Consider the following 19,228-nt stretch of genomic DNA (forward strand, 5'->3'; position numbering starts at 1 on the left):
GGAAGAACAAACATTTTCCACAATAGTTAGAGACTCACACTTAATGATATTCAGACTTCCCACTAATACTTTGCTTGGACAATATGAAAGAAAGAAAAAAAGTTAAAATAAAAGTTACTTATTATTCTAATATTATTTTTAAAAATTTATTAATTTTATTATTCAAATACCCCTTAAAACACATTTCTAGCAATGGTATACATCTTTGTCCCCCTCTTTTGTTCTTTCTTTTTCTTCTTCTTTCTCTCTCATCACTGAAGTTGTTCCAATCAGCTCGAGAAAAGCAGGGGATATCTTCTCTTTCCATCTTTGTAACAGAGGAGGTTACGGAAGCAAACAAAGCTAAGTGTCAAATAAGATTTGGTGTATACATCAATTTTCTTCCAAAATTCTTAAACCCAGAGTATTCATTCTTTATCTGTTTCTCACTTTTGTTGTAAAGATCACGGATTTTAAATAGGAGCAAAAAGAGTAGCTAAACCTTGATCCACTGTTATTTGAAGTTTATCATAGGCCATCAAAGTCTTCTGCTCACACTGGTACGATCCTTTACCCCTTGCCAGAACCTCACCATCTGCATCTATGATCCCTTCCTTCTCCTGGTCCCCCAAGCGCGGCCCAGGTTCCAAGACCAGAACTTTCACCTATGGTTTGTTGCAAAAGATATAGAAAGTAACATATCTTGTCGTGCAAATAAATCACTGCAGGAAAAGTATTACAGTAGTGATGACCACACCTTTAGGTACATGACATGTGGCGATTTTACATGACCTCCATTATTCAAATCTGACATCAATGACAGCAACGGTAATTTGGGGCAATTCTTCATAATGATCAAGTCCAGATAACCATCTGAAAACTGCATTTACCAAATTAAATTAACAAAAGACTAGTTAAGTTCATGGCTGTAGGCAACTATCACCAATAAATAGTTAAGATGTCACACAATGGAGGGAGAAAATTTGGGGTGTGGTGTCAGCTAGCAGTTATGTCAATGATGGCAACAATTGGGGTGTCTCTATGATCTATTCTGCACGATACTTATATAATGAACATTGATGTCTAATAGTCATTAAAATCAAGCAAAATATACCAATAGCCATTCCTCATTTAGTCGTATATTAGCCTCCATGGGACCAGTTCGGATACTAATTTATATGGATTCATCTTCTAATTCTTTTTTTAATGTTGCCAAAACTGTCATGTTAGCAATACGAATCAGTTCTAGCTATGACATCACATGTCAGGTGAAACAGTATGAGAGAGCAATGATATACAGAAGAACTTTTACGCATACAACCAACCTCTGCATCTGGTGCAGCCTTGGTGTTTTCAGCACCCCAAGGCACATTGTGAAGCCAGACAGAAATAAATGGTCCATTTAAAACCCTCCAACTCAGATTCTCCAAGTCAATTTCAGGTCCCTGATAAATTACCCTTTTTAACTTCACTGGTTCCTCATCCATTTGATCACTAATAATGCGTTTGCTAGCAGAACTGCCAGGGTAACTTATGGTCTCCCCGTAAGCTTCAAATCCAGGTGCAGGCACAAAATAAAGACATCCTTCATAATGCCTCAAATGGAAGATTCGAGAAAGAGCCTACAACAATAGGTAATGCAAAGAAAGTAAAAAATAACCTCAATCCTTTTAAGTCAAAGAAATTGCTGTATAACAACGAGAACATGGCACTGAAGTGTGGGTCACTACTAGGTATACATATAATTCTGGTGCAAAAAATCAGGAGACAATCTTAAATTCGGTACTTTGGCTTCTACATAAACACAAATACTTTTTTGTAAACTTGGTAGGTGATCAATACTTTGATGATTAACGGCTTTTTGATTTATGTTCTTGCCTTCAACCAAAGTATCAGATAACTCATGCAACAATAATTCATATAAAAAGACTCAGCAACTAAAGAAAGCATCATAAACTAACATGTCTTCTTACTTATTACACGGCTTACTTACATAAAAATCTATTCGTGCACTTCCCATCCACCTATACTTTTCAGACTCGATATCAATATCAGCCACCAGACCTGAAATAAAATTATCAAATGTTACATCAAATAACATGGCCACAACCACATGCTTCCTCACAACCACCTCTTTTTCAAAATCCAATATATGGTGACGTTAATTTATAATTACCCCATGCAAGCATCAACACACTGAAAAATCTGGTTTCCCCTTGTGTGATGGTGGCCACATCAAGTGATCGCTTATGGCCTGACAGCATTTAATGCAGAGTTAATATATACATCAACACAGTTTAAAAAATCATATATATGATCACATATGTGACAAGTTCGTAACCTCTTATAATGGCGAGAACAGCATTGGTTATTGTACAAGGATCACCCACTGAATCGAGAAGAGACTTTGCCATGCCATTCCCCGTACCTTTATTCATTTTATACGAACGTGCATCACAGAGGAGATAATTAGAAGATTAACACAACAAAATTTATTGGCTAAATTCATTAAAGAAAAAGGAATGAAACCTGCAGGAACTACTCCAAGGGGTATCTTTATTGCAGTGTCCCAGTCCTCCCTCTGAAGCAGTCCATTTACAACCTACTAAAAGTGCGTGACGTTAGTAAGATAATTAAAGAGAAACATAGGCAACCATGTGTACAAAAGAAACTCAAACAATCATTAGTTCACACAGCCATCATCACATTCTTAATGGTCGCACTTGGTACGAACTGTAACCAAATAACAACAATAATTTCAGTGAACTAACCTCAACCAAAATCCCATCTCCACTGACACAAACTATTCCATCGTATTTGGAAAAATCAAGTGACTGAACAACTTGCTTTGCATGGAGCTGATGCTTGGTTTCTGATATATAATAACAAAAAAAATAATTCCAACTTATAGATAGTACTATAATTTTTTTATTATGTTGTAGACTATGATAGAATGCATTAATAATAAAATATTTAACTTTGATAATAGTATTTTAAAAAACTAATTTTTATTATTCACAGTAAAAAAAACGTACACCTATAAACATTAAACTAATAATAATAATTATAATAACATTTACTTATTTATTTAGATTTTATACCTACAACAATTTTTTATATTTTAGTTTTTACATATATTGCATGAATACGAGTATGATATAGGTACTGATACAACATTTCGATAAACTTGGGATAGGACGTCAACATAATCAATATAAATATAATTAAATTTTATAAATGATGAAAACATAAATAAAACTATTTATAATTTAAAATGAAATTAAATCCTTGAATAAGTTTCAATGTCATTATAGTTCCTTCTCTTCTCCATCATCTCTCAAAAGAACTGACTCCAAATCAATTCATCACTAGAAGATTAGAAACTTCAAGATTCTTACCCTTTCAAGTATATCCTATTTATCTCCACCAATATCCCACATTTTGTTTTCACGCTCTATATAACTATTACACTTCCTTGAGTGGAGATAGATATTTGTGTGTGTGTGTGTGTGTGTATATATATATTTTGAATCTTTGGCTCTTTTACGATTTAGGATTATTAATGTTTGATTGGTCTGTATAGATTGTTATTATCAATCACACTTTTTTTATAATAACAATAATGGCAAAAGAAAGAAAACCTAAGGAAAAGATCAAAACCTTGAACAGTAAGATGGACTTGTGCGTCTTCCAAAAGAGGTTTAACATGATCCCGAAAAATATTGGCACCAAATTTCCTTCCCCCAAAAGGATTAACAAAAACAAAGAGCCTCTTAGGGCGTCCTGTTCCAATAAAAATCAGAATCCGCAGCACAAAATTAATCACATAAGCTACCAAAAAATCTTCAAATTAGTTACCCAGGGAATCGATGAATTCTTTGAGCTTCCGGCACCAGAGCCTGTGCGATTCCTCCGACGATGGCCGAAACACGACGTCGTCTCGGACAACTTTTCTTCTACTCCCGCAACCACAGCATCCATCTCCGCTCTCCACCACGGTTTTCAGCCTAATGTTCAAACCATCGGTGGCGAACCCGATAACCTCTTTTTCTATGATCAAATTCCGTTGACCTCCCTCCGGCCACCACAGCCTCCCATCGGCAAGCAGGGATAACTGCGTCACAGTTCCGTTAACGTTGACCTGATCGGAGATTATGGCGGCGGTTCGGTCCATTTCCTGCGAGAACCGGTTTGATTGCAAAATAAACCGCCAGAGCAGAAGGTCAAAGAATAATGGTAATGACTTGAGTTAGGAGGAACACAATTGATTAATTTATTGATTTCTTTTTCACAAATTTTAAAATATATAATAAAAGCCTTAATTTTTAAAAGTAGATTAGTAATGTTTTCAACTAATAAACTCATTTTTGATATATTTACACGCACTCTAGTCAGTAATGCGAATTATATATATTGAGATTAATTTCTTTTGGGAATTAAATTAGTCTAATTTTTTGTTTATAAATTTTACCACCTTTTTTAAAGTTGTTCCTAAACGTGTACTTTGATCATCTTTTTTAAATGAAATCATTTCTTACCATTATAAATTTATTTTAAAAAGCATGTTAATTGTCAAAATTTTAATTTATATATTTCAGGGAAAAATATGTTTTTCGTCCCTCAAGTTTTACTAAAATTTGAAAATGGTCTCTGGTCGAAACTTGGTCACTGTTCAATCCCTGTATTTTCAAAATCATTGTTTTTAGTTCCTATTTTTGGACGGCGTTAAAAATAACAAACGGTGTCACGTGTTATTTAATTTTTTATATATATAAAAAAAACTAGCGTCGGCCTAGCCGATGCTTTTCACCAAAACTAGAAAAAAATATGCTTTTAGTCCCTGAAGTTTGAACTTAATTTGAAAATGGTCTCTGATTGAAACTTAGTCACTATTTAATCCATGCACATTAAATATTAATTATATAATAATAATAATAATAATATTAATATAGTATTAATATTAATTACTTATTAGTATAGTACACTATTTAGTCACATTTAAACTTAGTCACTATATAATTACTAATATTATATATAATTACTGATATTATTATATAATATCAGTAATTATATAATAATAATATACAAATAATAATAATATTATATAATAACAATATATAATTATTAATAATATTATCAATAAATAATAATAATATTATTTATTATTTATATTATTACTGATATATTATTATTATATAATTATTAATGATATTATATAATTGTTAATAATAATTATTATATATTATTAATAAATAATAATATTATTAATTATTATTTATATTATTACTGATATATTATTATTATATAATTATTATTAATATTAATACTAATAATAATTATAATATTATTATTTATTTTAATATTATTAATAATTATATAATAATTATTATTATTATTGTTATTATTATATAATAATAATACTATTAATAATTATATATTATTATTATATAATATTATTATTATTAGTAGTATAGTATTATTATTATTATATAATTATTATTTAATGTGCAGGGACTAAATAATGACTAAGTTTCAACCAGGGGTCATTTTCAAATTAAGCTCAAACTTCAGAGACTAAAAACATATTTTTTTCTAGTGAAAAGCGTCGGTCTAGCCGACGATAGTTTTTTTTTATATATAAAAGATTAAATGACAGGTGACACGCCGTTTGTTATTTTTAACACCGTCCAGAAATAGGGATTAAAAACAATGATTTTGAAAATACAGAGACCAAAAAGTAATTATGTTTCGACCAAGGACCATTTCTAAATTTTAGTGAAATTTGAGGAACTAAAATCATATTTTTCCCTGTATTTTACTTTTAAAATGAATTAGTCAGTGGAAACGAGCAGAACATTACTGTTATTTGAATATCTTGGTTTTCTTTTTTTCATTTTTCTATAGAAATCAAATCATAGTATAAAAGTAGTAGCTAAACCCTGAGTTACTCGTATTTGAGGCTTATCATAGGTTATCCGAGTTTTCTTTTTCACATTGAGATTAGGATTAAGTTATAATCATAGAATTAAGAAAGAAAACATAAATTCAAATTTAAAAATAATTTTGTAGAATGTCGCATGTGTACAATTATTTATGATCCTATTTAAATTACAAAACAAAAACAAAATATAGGGAGAACATAGAGGTTCCCTCAACTTTATAATAATTATATTGGTAGAGATATTGTTATATAATAAGTATTAAAAATACAAGGCACGCATTTATTAGCTTATCATGATAAGAATTAGATAATATATATAGTATCATATATGATTTATAATGATAAGATAAAATAAGTGTATGTATGGTGCTTTTTTGGAAGTGTGGTTTTGTATCAGTGCCATGTTACTGTGTAAACAATAGGAAACAGTCCTCACTACAACATTAGGTGAACAAAATGAGATAGCAATTATATACATAAATTCTTTCAAAAATAATGTGGTATACTTATGGTCAATGGTATATCATCCTATTTTGGAAATATGTAAATTTGACCAAGGGTCAACCTCTATATGCTTATAAATCCTTTTTTTTTTTAATTATTCATCGAATGAATTGGTTGAGAAATGTTTCTGTTTGTACTTAAAGTATATTAAGGTCACTTACGTCTTCATAACAAGATTTTGATTAGTTTTTGAATATTTTTTATAATAACATTATTTTTTAAAGTATTTTACGTTGCGAATTAATTTTAAAATATTTTACACTAATTAAAAATTAGTTTTTAGAATTAATTTTAAAATATTTTACACTAATTAAAAATTAGTTTTTATTTATTTTTTACTATTTGTTATTTATTAAGAAAGTTGTGATCCAATTCAATTTGTTTGGTTGAGATGACTCAATCCAACTTTGGTTTGACTCGACCTAATATTGTTCAACATGGGTTGAGATTGTGTCTCAAGAATTAACATAGTATGATATGAACTTGATCTGACATTGGTCTAATGTTGGTTTAACTCAACTCAGCCCAATATCGGTTTGACTTAATTCGTGTGGTCTGACTTTACTTGGTATAATATAGACACAATTTTATTTAATCTGATGTGAGCCCAACTTGACTAGGCTCGAGTTCGACACAAGGTGGCCTAAATTGACTCTTTATGAGGTGAGATTAACTTAACTCAGTCCAAGGTGGGTCAAACTCAACTCGATTAGAGGTGGTCTCGACTTAACTCAGCCAAAAGTGGGGCAAAATGACTTAGCAATAGGTGAGTCTACTCGACTTAGCTTAAGGTGGGCCTAACTTAACCTATGATACGTCCAAAATGACTCGATCTGTGGTTAGCCTAACTTCACTAAGTTTAGTGTGGGCTAATGTGGACCTAACTTAACTCAATTCAATGCGGACATGTCTCTACTTGGTCTAATGTGGGATCAACTTGATTAGACCTAACATGGTCCAACTTGGCTTCACTCGACTTGATTAGGCCCTATTTAACTCAATTTAAGGTGCATTCGACTCACCTTGGCTTGACATGGACTCAACTCAACTTGGTTTGACATGAGCCTAACTCAACTTTGTCCAATGTGAGCTCAATTCAACTCAACACGTTGTGGAGCCTATCAATCTTATCTTACTTAGATCCAGCCTATCTTAGCCTAACCCTTACAACCTACTTTGCTTGGGTCTAACCTGACCTTGTATATCTTGACCTGGGACCTACTCACGGATATTATTTCTTTACCCAACTTTATTTGACCTATGTGTGGCTCAACTTTACCAACATTGGTCCAACTCAACTTAACCTAACATGAGTAATCTCAACTTGACCTAACATTTTTCAAAATTGAATTTGACTTGCCCTATACTCAATTCAACCTAACTTATCCTAATTCATGCTTAACTTGACTTAGCACGATTTGAATTAGATCTATATTGGCCTAACCTAGACTTGTTTTGTCTCAACCTGACTTAGGTCCTTGACAACCAGCTTAAGATGGTGTCAACCTGGCTTAACTTGACTTAAATTCAACCCAACTTTGCTTATATTGTGTTTGGATTTGAATTGAGTAAATGTCTTTATGTGTATCAAGACCATTTTAAGTAATTTTTTTTCATTTTCATTTTTAAATAAGATATCTACTTAAAAATATGGTCCATTGGTTAGCTTTGACCAATGGGGCTTTTGTTGCTATTTTGGTCCAATAATTTATTTGAACTTTCTAGTCCTGTAGTTTTTTTCTGGCTCACGTGTTGAAGATCAATCATGCGAGTTGAGTCAAATTGACAAGTTTTGTAATTTAATATTTTGTAATTATAATTATAAATGAAAACTATTTACAATCAAATTATAAAATTTATTTATATTTAATTTTATAATTATTAAAATAACTTTAATAATGGTAATAATAATTTTTTTTATTTTTTATTTTATAAAAAATTAAACACACATACACACATCTGTTTTCATTATCAACTATTAAATAATTTATTGTATTAAATTAAATTACTCTAAAATAAATAAAAAATTATAAGTGTGTAAAGGATTTAAATATGTTTTTTTTTTCACGAATTTAAATGTTTTTAATATTCACCACGTTAAATGTTCTAATAGAAAAACGTTTATATTTTGCTCGAAATAAAATTCTATTTCAACACTAGTCAGAATCTTGTTTCTTCTACTATATATCTAAGAAATCTTTAGTATAGGTAAATTACTGAATTGGACATCTTAACTAACTGACACGTGTCTGAAATTGAGGGTATTTTGGTCTTTTGGATAATTTTTTTTTTCAGCTGAAGCTTTAATTGTTGATTGATGGTTGCTGACAGACGGAAGCTTCTGCATGAAGGCATTGCATTTGGCGGAGGTATTTGAATTTTTCTTCTTGCATTAGGTTTGTTCAGAAACATATTGTGCTACTTTTTTCTTCTTCTTCAACATTTCATTGGATCTTCTTTCTTCTTCTTCATAGCAACGTAAGTTTCATTTTTTTTTTTGGTTGTTTATTTTCGTTGGTTGATGTTTGTTTCTTCTTCTTCTTCTTCTTCTTCTTCTTCTTCTTTTGCTTTCTTTTGCTTTCTTCTTCTTCTCCAGTTTATTTATATATCTTTGTGATTATTGTTGTTCAAAGTTTGCAGAACCTGTTTTGTTGTTCATACCGACGTAAGTTATAATTTTTTTTTGCCTTTTTTTTGTTGGTTGATGGTTGCTTCTTCTTCTTTTTCTTCTTATGCTTTCTTCTGCTTTCTTCTTCTTCTGCTGTTTATTTGATTTTTTTTTTGTTGTTGAAGGTTTGCAGAAGCATTTTAGTTCTTCATACCAACGTAAGCTTCCTTCTTGCTTTTTTTTTTATTTTTTTTTTCTTACGTTCGCTTTGTTCTAACACATTTTTGCTTTATTTTTTCTTCTTCTTTGAGTGCATTGCATGTTCTTTGTTCTTCTTCATCTTTCTTCTTCTTCGTACCAAGAGTTATTTAAGTTATAAATTGTTTTGTTCGTCTTTTTATTTTCGTTGTATTTATTTTTTTATTGTTTTTTTTTGTTGTTCTTCGTTTTTTTTTGTTGTTCTTCATACAACTTTGATTTTATGTTCTTCTTCTTTTTGGTTCATGTGTTTTTGTTATTTTTAAGTTGTATTTTTTTTTGTTGTAAAGCAGTTGACCTGTTATTTTTATGTATTAGATGGCAAGGAAATTTGATATGATCAAGGATATTGATGGAAAAAGGGAGACTTTGAAACTTGTCCGAATTGTGGATCTGTGGTTTGTTGAGTCATGGGATTCAAAACGAAATATGGAGATGATTCTGACAGATCAAAAGGTAATGTATGATTGTATTGTCATTGTATCAGTGTATTTTGTATGTGTATGTATTTGATGGTTATGGATGGTTATGGTGGTCAGGGTGATGTTATCCCTGCTATGATTAAGAAGGAAGACATTGCTACGTGGGAAGACAAGCTAAAGGAAGGAGAAAGTTATATAATGCATAACTTCAAAATTCTCAACAACAGAGCTCAATATAGAGTTTGCGACCACCCTTATAAGCTATTGTTTATTGGAGCTACATCTGTTCGACGACAACCAATTGCCAGTATTCCTGCAAAAGTTTGGAAGTTCAAGAGTATAAAGGATATCATTGATGGAAAGTATTCTGCAGATTTGTTGGTTGGTAAGTTTTTCTCCTTGATTTATATTTGTTTTCTATTTTTTTGTTGTCTTTACTTACTGTTTTGTTTTTCCATTTTAGATGTCATTGGTGTGGTGGATAATGTGGAGGAGAAACCAAGTTCCAAAAATGTTGTGTTTGACCTAAAGGACTTGAGGTTCAATTGTTTGTTTTGAATTGTAATGGTGTTTTGAATGTCATAGATTAAGTTGATTATTTCATTTTAATGGTGTTTTGAATTTGTTTTTTTTTTTGTATATTGTAGTGGTGCGTCAATCTGTTGTACTCTTTGGGATTCATATTGTTTGCGTTTGGTTAGTTATTGGAGGGATAGTCGTGAAACACCTTATCCGGCTATTATTCTTACTCAGGCAAAGATAAAGGCTGCCTCAGGTTTCATTGTATTTCGAGATGTTTGTTATATTGATTAGTCTACGTTAAATGGAAATTTATTTAAATTATTTTGTATATAGGTCCATGGCCGGTGTCATTGTCTAATTGTTGGAATGGATCGAAGTTGTTTATGGGAGATGATGTATCAGAACTGATTGAATTTAGGAAGGAATTTGCAAAGTAATAGTTTTATATAACGACTATCTTATTCTATAACTCTTTGTATTTCATAAGTACTAACTAATGTTTATTGTGTAGAACTACTGCTCATGAAACTTTCGAGGAGGGAAGCCAATATAGTGGATCATCCCAGATTAGTCATGTTGATAGGTTTATGTATAAAACTGTTGTTAAGAGTGTTTCACAGATCCTGATTGTGATAGAGGTAGTTTCGATTTTGTATACTTTTATAATCGATTTTTGTTATTATTAACCCTTCTTTTATTGTTGTAGGAGATTTCATGTGTTACTGTTGCACATACACTTAAATTTAACTTAGGAAATGATGGATGGAGTTACTTGGTTTGTAACTTATGCGCAAAAAGAACATATGAAGTTGGTTCTTTTAAGTGTTTGAATTGTGATGGTTATAATGAGTATCCAAAAATGAGGTTAGTAATAGTTGTATTGTCAAATTATGTTATTTGTCATTGAATATATGTTTTCAGATACAAGCATCTTATTTTTGATTAAATATATGTTTTCATGTACAAGCTTGAAATTCAAGTGACTGATGGAAAAAAAGGTTGCTAACTTCATGCTTTGGGACCAAGACTGCATCAATTTAATTGGTCTTTCTGCTGGTGACTTGCGAAAGAAAATGATCAAGGTTGTATATTTTTTCTTTTCCATTAATAATATAATAATGGCATAATAATACTCATTTGATTTCATCTTTGTTTTTTAAAATATATTAGGATGGTGAGGAGGATCCTAAGTGTTTTCCACAGGATCTAGACGTTCTTTTGGGTTGTAATTTGGCTTTCAAGGTCAAACCACAAGGAAATAACCGACCTGCTTCAGTAATGAGAGTTTCAACTGATCGTGAAATCATAGGACACATTAGTAGTCTTCTTGGACAAACTGAGGTCGTTATTTTAATCTTTGTGTACTGATTATGTGATGTATTTTGAGATGGAACTAAAGAAATCAAATTTTGCAGGTAATGGAAATTGTTGAAGCTAAGGAAAATTTTTCTGATCAATCAGAGCTTCGTAAGGACAAGTCGATAGTAAGTACTTATTAAATTGGTTGGTTTTATTAATTCCCATTTTCATGTATTATATGTTTTAATGTATATTGAGTTATGCAGGCAATTGAGGTTGGGAAACGTACGAGTGCCAGTGAATCTGATGTCCATACTCATACTGGGAGTTCTTTAGTAAGTATTTTAAAGTAGGTATGATTTGTGGTGTAATCAAAATTTATAATTTTAAATGTTAAATTTTGCAGGCATTGGAACTTGCTGAATGTGGTGATAATGCAGCATGTGACTTATCTGCTGATACTGATAGTTCATTAGTAAGTATATAAGTACATAGATTTAGTGTCTTAATTTTACTGGACAGTTTAAAGATGTAATTTGACTAAACATATGTTTCATTGCAGACGTGCCTTTCCAGGACTGATGATCTTGATCCGGATGTTGTTTTATGTGTGACGCCCAGAAAAGATCTTTACGCTACCAGTGACAATGAAGACATGCAGTATATTCCAGAAAATTTCATGGATTTTGATCTTTTGGAGGACCTGCCATTAGCCCAATTGTCAGCTACAAAGACAATGAAGATTATCAAGAAGGAGAAATGATATTTAATTTATGAAAGCTATGGAAATTATTGTAATTAATGTTGCTTAAGACTTTATGTTAGTTTCCTTAGAAATGTTTTGGGTCCTTCAAAGGATGCATTCGTGTTTCCTGTTTTGATAAATTGTACTGGGGAAACCTTCTTTGGTTTTTTAAAGAGTTTTGGTTGTGCTTACGTTGAACAAAGTTTGAACACTTTTCGTATATTAATATTAAACACTAAGGTCTATTATAAAAAAATTGTAACCGTCCAGATGTTTATGTATTTATAGTCAGAATTCAAAATTTTATGCATTGTTTTAAGTATACTACCATAATGAGAATTAAGGAAGACTACCATGACAACATGTTATTAATATTCTTTTAAGTATGCTAGCATGATACGCGTTGATACATGTTCATTTTGTTACAATCGAACCTATGCATTCAGTTTAACATTTTCATATATTTTTTATAATATTATCTGGATTGATTAGACATGCATTTAATAAAGATACGTTAAAGTTTATAGAGTAGTAGGATATCATAATTCATTCAAGCAATGATCAAACCCACATTTATTAAAGCCAAAGACGTGCAATAGTTAATGTTGATGGTACGATATTGTATTCTATTAAACCAGTACATTTGGTAATTATTTCCTGCGCTACAAGCAATGTGCATGTAACTGTATAAAGCTGGCAGATTAGACACATTAGGATGAAAAGACTTGCATTTAAGAACCCGAAATCATGCTTCGCATTGACATGACTTTATAGTGGTGCTCATTTTGGCGGTAAAAATTTCACGAGTCATCTATCCAGTATCATGCAACTGCGAAAATCTTTAGATTAGTTTATGTTAACACAACCTTTAATGGTTAAGTAGATGAGAATTTGGTAAATCAAGTGTGTTCTAAAGGGTTAAAGCACAGCTTACTATTATTATTCATTAATTGGAATTGTTTCATTTATCTGTTCACAAAGCAGTATTATGAACTATATCTGTAATGTTTTCAAAATTTCGTGTAGAAGTTTTTCTATGATCTTCAAATATAACCTTTATATATTATGCAAATGTTGTTATTTCCGGAATAATTATCATTGTGTGTTGTGTTTAATGTAGAATGATGGCCGATGAAAATAGAATCTGCAGTTCAAGTGCAAGAATAAAAAGAAAACTCATAATGCAGGAGAAGAGGATGAAAGCTACATACAAGAATCAGAAGCGCGTTCAAAATAAAATGCCAGATTGTACCCCATTAGCAGATGTGACAACTTATTTTGTTAATCAAGATACGTTGCATATGGAATCACAACTTGGATCTTCTGATATTAGATTCAGGAATGTTCAAAGAAATGTTACACGCTCACGAAAGAAGCCTCAAAGTTTGCTTGACAAGTTTGAAGGCACTGTGAATAATATGACTAACATAAGTCAAGGGAACATACCAAGTCAATCATTTGTATTGGAAGATGTTCATGAACTAGAATCATATTCAGATGAGTCTGAATCGCTTGGTCAAACAGTAGAAGGTAATCTTATTTTGAAATGAAATTAATAGTTAATCATTATTACTGATATGTTGATCATAATTAATTAAGCAGTCATTGATGAAGTAGATGATAGGAACCATCAAAGCATGGAGACTAATGCAAGATAAGTAATCTACGAAGTTTTTTATCAATATAATTGTTACGATATATGAGAACTTCAACTAATAATTATATTAATTTCCAAATTGTATGCAGATATAGGAGATCCGATCTATGTTTGTCAGCATTGCAATGCATATATGTGGTATCAAGAACGCATTGGCAAATCTCATCATATGATTAATCCGAACTTTCAACTATGTTGCTCAAATGGAAAAGTTGAATTGCCAATGTTGAAAAAACCCCCGGATGAGCTAAGTCAACTTTTATTTCAATCAGATTCAAAACAGAACAGAAGTTATCAGAAGAATATCAGAACATACAACATGATGTTTGCATTTACATCACCTGGAGCAAAAATTGACAATAAATACAACAATGGAGGTGGTCCACCAAATTTGAGAATCCAAGGACAATCATGCCACAGAATTGGGAGTCTTCTTCCACCAATTGGACAACAGCCAAAGTTTGCTCAATTATATATTTATGATACTGAAAACGAGATACACAACAGAATTCAATCTCTAAGGTACAATTCATTCGTCTAAACAATTGTTATTATATTATGTAGCATGTTTGTATGGATCTGCTGAAACAATTGCCATATATGAATGTAGGAACAACAATGATATTGATGCTGAAATTGTTAGAACATTGACAAACATGCTAGATAAGTACAATGTCCATGCTAAATCTTTTCGTATGGCAAGGGACAAATATGCGGAGTAGCCATGTCATGATCTTAAATTGAAACTTATTGCTGATAGGCAAAACGATGGACGTATATACAACATCCCCACCGTTTCAGAGGTTGCTGCATTAATAGTAGGAGATGTTGACACTGCATCTCCTAGGGATATTATTATGGAAAGCAGAACAGGAAAATTACAAAGAATAAACGAGTTGCACACAAGCTACTTGGGATATCAGTATCCGCTGCTGTTTCCCTATGGTGAAGATGGATATAGGCATGATATTAGTCATCGTGATTCTTTGGCACTCAAACGTAACCGCTTAACAATTAGGGAATGGTTTTGTTTCAGAATTCAAACCCGACAATGTGAGCCAATGACCATTCTTAGATCAAGAAGATTATTCCAACAATTTGTTGTAGATGGATATACAATGATTGAGTCTGAAAGACTATCATTCATCAGAAACAATCAGTCCAAGCTGAGGGTTGAGAAATATAGTAACCTCTGCCAACCAAGCAATGAGAGCTACACAGAAGCTTCACAGAAAGGAAAACGTTTTGTGCTTCCATCTAGCTTTGTCGGTGGTAGGAGATTTATGGATCAATTATATTTTGATGGGATGACAATATGTGGTCATGTAGGATTCCCAGATCTTTTTGTAACTTTTACTTGCAATCCAAAATGGCCAGAGATTTGCAGAATATTGAACCCTTTAAAATTAACTCCTTCAGATAGGCCAGATATCATTGCAAGAGTTTTCAGAATCAAATTTGACCAACTATTGTCAGATTTAACAAAGAAGAACATATTGGGAAGGGTCATAGCATGTCTGTATACTTCATATACTTACTATTTATTTGTTTCATTTAATTGATTATTCTAATCATGTAACTGATGTATGATTGCAGACATGTATAGTATTGAATTCCAGAAATGTGGTTTGCCACATGCTCATTTGTTGTTATTTTTGCATCCATCAAGCAAGTACCCGACAGCCACGAATATTGACAAAGTAATCTCAGCTGAAATACCATGTGCCAAAGAAGATACAGAATTGTATAACTGCGTAAAAGAACATATGATTCACGGCCCATGTGGAATGTCTAAGATATCATCTCCATGCATGAAAAATGGATCATGTTCTCGATTTTATCCAAAGAAATTTGAAGATACTACAACAATTTCAGAAGATGGTTTTCCTCATTATCGCAGAAGAAACAATGGTCTTAGCATTGTGAAGAATGATATTGCACTAGACAATCGATTTGTGGTTCCTTACAATCCTACAATATTAGTCAAATATCAGGCTCATGTCAATGTAGAATGGTGCAACCGTTCTAATTCAATCAAGTACTTATTTAAGTACATCAATAAGGGTTATGATAGAATTACTGCTGCCATTGTCTCTAATGAGAACCAAAGTTTTTTAACTGATATTCCAAGGGATGAAATCAAACAATATATTGATTGTAGATATATTTCTCCATGCGAAGCATGTTGGAGAATATTTTCATTTCCAATTCATGGAAGAAATCCAGCTGTTGAACGATTATTTTTTCATCTACCAGGCGAGCAATCAGTGTACTTCAAGGATGATGATGACATTGATGATATCATGGCAAAACCGACAGTTAGGGAGTCCATGTTCACCAGTTGGATGGACTGCAACAAGAAATATTCAGATGCAAGGGAACTTACATATCCACAATTTGTTTTTAAGTATGTGTATAATAAGAATCAAAGGTGTTGGAAACCAAGGAAAAAGGGAAATACCATTGGAAGACTTATTTGGGTTCCCCCAGCAACTGGTGAACTTTTCTACCTAAGAAGGATGCTAACAATTGTTAAAGGTCCAATATCCTACATAGATTTGAGAACTGTTGAAAGCATAACTTATCCTACATTTAGAGAAGCATGTGAAGCTTCTGGATTTTTGGCAGATGATAGAGAATACATCGAAGCTATCAAGGAAGCCAATGAATGGGGATCTGGAAACTTCTTGAGGAGATTATTCGTAACTATGCTCATGTCAAATAGTATCAACAAACCTGAGGAGGTTTGGAAGAAAACATGGGAAATGTTTTCTGATGGAATTGTATATAATGAAAGAATTATTGCACGAAATCCAGGTGAAATAGTTTTTAACAATATTAATGTCAATTTTGAATATGAAACTATGTTAACTCATGTTATTTGTTGCAGCCCTCATCCTGAATTTTGAACTATTGAAAAATTTGACTTTGATTGAAATTGAGAAGCTTTTACAGAACAATAGGAGATCATTAAAGGAATTTCCGTCCATGCCTTATCCTAATGATTTTGCAGTAAATTACTGTGGCAACCGATTAGTGTATGCTGAACTTGATTATAACAAGGATGATGAACTACGTATCTTTGAATCAAATTTTAGCAGTATGACAGGTAAGTCATTTATTCCTAATATTTTTCCAACACAAGTCATTGCTATTTATCTAAATTATTATTGATATGCAGATGAACAAAGACGTATTTTCCAAAAGATTATAAATGCGGTGCATGATGAAAAAGGGGGCATGTTCTTTTTATATGGATATGGAGGAACTGGGAAAACATTTATGTGGAACACATTATCTTCTGCTCTTCGTTCTGAAGGAAAAATAGTTCTAACAGTTGCATCAAGTGGTATAGCGTCTTTGTTATTGCCTGGAGGTAGAACAGCTCATTCAAAATTTAAAATTCCAGTTCCAACACTTGAACACTCTGTCTGCAACATTACAAAAGGTAGTGAACTATCAGATTTGATGAAATTGGCAAACCTCATAATTTGGGATGAAGCACCAATGGCACACAAGTTTTGTTTTGAGGCACTAGATCGAACTTTAAAAGATATCATGAAAGAACACAACAAATCAGATTTCGTTTTTGGTGGCAAAGTAATAGTATTTGGAGGGGATTTTAGACAAATTCTTCCTGTTATCCCTCGAGGAAGCAGGTCTAATATTGTTCATGCAACAATCAACTCAAGCTATCTTTAGGAGCATTGCCAAATTCTAAACTTGACCAAAAACATGCGACTGTTACAGCAGGGATTGCACAGCTCTACTGTTGCTGAAATTGAAGAGTTTTCTTCCTGGATAATAAAAATTGGTGATGGTTCACTGAATGAACCTAATGACGGCTTAGTAGATATAGAAATCCCTCCAGAATTTCTAATCAAAAACTACAAAGACCCTATCCAAGCTATAATCAATAGCACTTATCCACAACTACACCAAAAATTCAATGATGAGATGTTTTTGATATCACGAGCTATTCTAGCCAGTCGAATTGAAACAGTGGATGAAATTAATAAATCTGTTCTGGATTCTATTCCAGGTGATGCTTAACTCATACTTATCATTTTTTCATACATCTGTCATATTTTATACGTCTAACAACTGTTACTCATAAAATTTAGGTGAAGTAAAAGAGTACCTCAGCGCAGACTATATTGATTCTTCAGATACCATGGACGTTGATGTATATGAAGGTATTACACCAGAGTTTTTAAATTCATTGAGGACATCGGGGTTACCAAATCATATTATAAAACTCAAAGTTGGGACCCCAATAATGCTTTTGAGAAATTTAGATCAATCTGAAGGGCTCTGTAATGGAAGTAGATTAGTAGTTACCAGACTAGCAAAGCATGTAATTAGTGCAAAAATTATAACTGGGAAAAACAAAGGAACAGAAGTTTACATCCCGCGTATGTCTATGTCTCCTTCTCAGTCACCATGGCCATTCAAGATGATTAGAAGACAATTCCCAATCATGTTATCTTATGCTATGACCATAAACAAATCTCAAGGTCAGTCTTTAGATTGTGTTGGATTGTATCTGCCTACACCAGTTTTCAGTCATGGTCAGTTATATGTTGCAGCTTCCAGAGTTAAAAGCAAGTCTGGATTAAAGATTTTGATCCATGACACCGATAATAAGCCTTTGACTGCTACCACAAATGTAGTTTTTAAAGAAGTTTTCAACAATGTGTAATGAACGATTACATACCTGATCTTTTTTTGGCTAGCCATACATATGTCGAATAGTTACAGAGTAAGAATGCTTAACAAATATTCTTAAATATGATGTGTTGGCGTAATGTATAAGTTTATTGTCATAATAACTTGCAGTAATAAATGAATATGTGGTACTTTTATCTTATTCCTTGCATTTATCATGTCTGAACTGACAATTACATTATGGTAAATTCGTATTGGCCATAGTGCATTAAATATGCAAACTGCCATTGACCAACAACAAAACAAGAATTAATTATGTGCGCAGATAATATTCTGAAATAACTGCTAGGTTCATATAGCAACTCCTTATATAGAGTATTGTCTTGCAGCCATATAATTAGCCCAATTGATTCAGTATGTCTTACTTGACACACCACCTTAAATATGTAGTTAACCTCCCACAATTGTCAGTTTAATCATGTATTTAACCCCAACAAGACCTTGCAACGTCATACCAGCAGCCCAAGTAATACTGAATATTTAACTAAACACACTACCTTAATTATCAAACGCACCTCCCAGAACTCTGACATTATTAATCAAATATGCTGATGCAAATGAAGAT

General features: G+C 32.1%; 3 protein-coding genes and 1 pseudogene across 3 annotated transcripts; 3 read left to right on the plus strand and 1 right to left on the minus strand.

The window, feature by feature from the left end:
- Positions 1–102: 102 nt before the first annotated feature.
- LOC114178912 (sphingosine kinase 1-like) lies at positions 103–4,236 on the minus strand. The gene is made up of 10 exons (XM_028065059.2): positions 3,838–4,236; positions 3,640–3,762; positions 2,751–2,851; positions 2,509–2,581; positions 2,321–2,407; positions 2,156–2,233; positions 1,973–2,043; positions 1,305–1,601; positions 737–859; positions 103–644 (listed from the first exon to the last, which is right to left on the minus strand). The coding sequence occupies exons 1-10, from the start codon at positions 4,151–4,153 to the stop codon at positions 453–455; spliced, it is 1,461 nt and encodes a 486-aa protein (XP_027920860.1). The 5' UTR covers positions 4,154–4,236; the 3' UTR covers positions 103–452.
- Positions 4,237–9,106: 4,870 nt separating this feature from the next.
- LOC114163912 (uncharacterized) lies at positions 9,107–11,092 on the plus strand. Its single transcript, XM_085670608.1, has 6 exons — positions 9,107–9,250; positions 9,609–9,746; positions 9,830–10,251; positions 10,360–10,487; positions 10,568–10,667; positions 10,746–11,092. The coding sequence occupies exons 2-6, from the start codon at positions 9,609–9,611 to the stop codon at positions 10,918–10,920; spliced, it is 963 nt and encodes a 320-aa protein (XP_085526734.1). The 5' UTR covers positions 9,107–9,250; the 3' UTR covers positions 10,921–11,092.
- A 95-nt stretch (positions 11,093–11,187) lies between these two features.
- On the plus strand, positions 11,188–12,534 carry LOC114163914 (uncharacterized). The gene is made up of 6 exons (XM_085670617.1): positions 11,188–11,316; positions 11,405–11,575; positions 11,650–11,718; positions 11,800–11,868; positions 11,940–12,008; positions 12,096–12,534. The coding sequence occupies exons 1-6, from the start codon at positions 11,221–11,223 to the stop codon at positions 12,294–12,296; spliced, it is 675 nt and encodes a 224-aa protein (XP_085526743.1). The 5' UTR covers positions 11,188–11,220; the 3' UTR covers positions 12,297–12,534.
- A 925-nt stretch (positions 12,535–13,459) lies between these two features.
- LOC114178958 (uncharacterized) lies at positions 13,460–18,637 on the plus strand (annotated as a pseudogene).
- Positions 18,638–19,228: the final 591 nt, after the last annotated feature.

The sequence above is a fragment of the Vigna unguiculata genome, chromosome 3 (genome assembly GCF_037176805.1).
Source record: "Vigna unguiculata cultivar grain cowpea cultivar isolate G323 ecotype 2 chromosome 3, ASM3717680v1, whole genome shotgun sequence".
Classification (NCBI taxonomy): Eukaryota; Viridiplantae; Streptophyta; class Magnoliopsida; order Fabales; family Fabaceae; genus Vigna; species Vigna unguiculata.

What these genes read in the sequence shown, in the direction of transcription:
- LOC114163914 (XM_085670617.1), top strand. Translation starts at nt 11,221, where the DNA reads ATGGAAAAAAAGGTTGCTAACTTCATGCTTTGGGACCAAGACTGCATC. An exon ending in TGCGAAAGAAAATGATCAAG is followed by an intron (nt 11,317 to 11,404) that starts GTTGTATATTTT and finishes AAAATATATTAG; the next exon opens with GATGGTGAGGAGGATCCTAA. An exon ending in TTCGTAAGGACAAGTCGATA is followed by an intron (nt 11,719 to 11,799) that starts GTAAGTACTTAT and finishes TGAGTTATGCAG; the next exon opens with GCAATTGAGGTTGGGAAACG.
- LOC114178912 (XM_028065059.2), bottom strand. Translation starts at nt 4,153, where the DNA reads ATGGACCGAACCGCCGCCATAATCTCCGATCAGGTCAACGTTAACGGA. An exon ending in GTGCACGAATAGATTTTTAT is followed by an intron (nt 1,602 to 1,972) that starts GTAAGTAAGCCG and finishes CTATTGTTGTAG; the next exon opens with GCTCTTTCTCGAATCTTCCA. An exon ending in CACATGTCATGTACCTAAAG is followed by an intron (nt 645 to 736) that starts GTGTGGTCATCA and finishes AACAAACCATAG; the next exon opens with GTGAAAGTTCTGGTCTTGGA.
- LOC114163912 (XM_085670608.1), top strand. Translation starts at nt 9,609, where the DNA reads ATGGCAAGGAAATTTGATATGATCAAGGATATTGATGGAAAAAGGGAG. An exon ending in TTTGACCTAAAGGACTTGAG is followed by an intron (nt 10,252 to 10,359) that starts GTTCAATTGTTT and finishes TGTATATTGTAG; the next exon opens with TGGTGCGTCAATCTGTTGTA. An exon ending in TTTAGGAAGGAATTTGCAAA is followed by an intron (nt 10,668 to 10,745) that starts GTAATAGTTTTA and finishes TTTATTGTGTAG; the next exon opens with AACTACTGCTCATGAAACTT.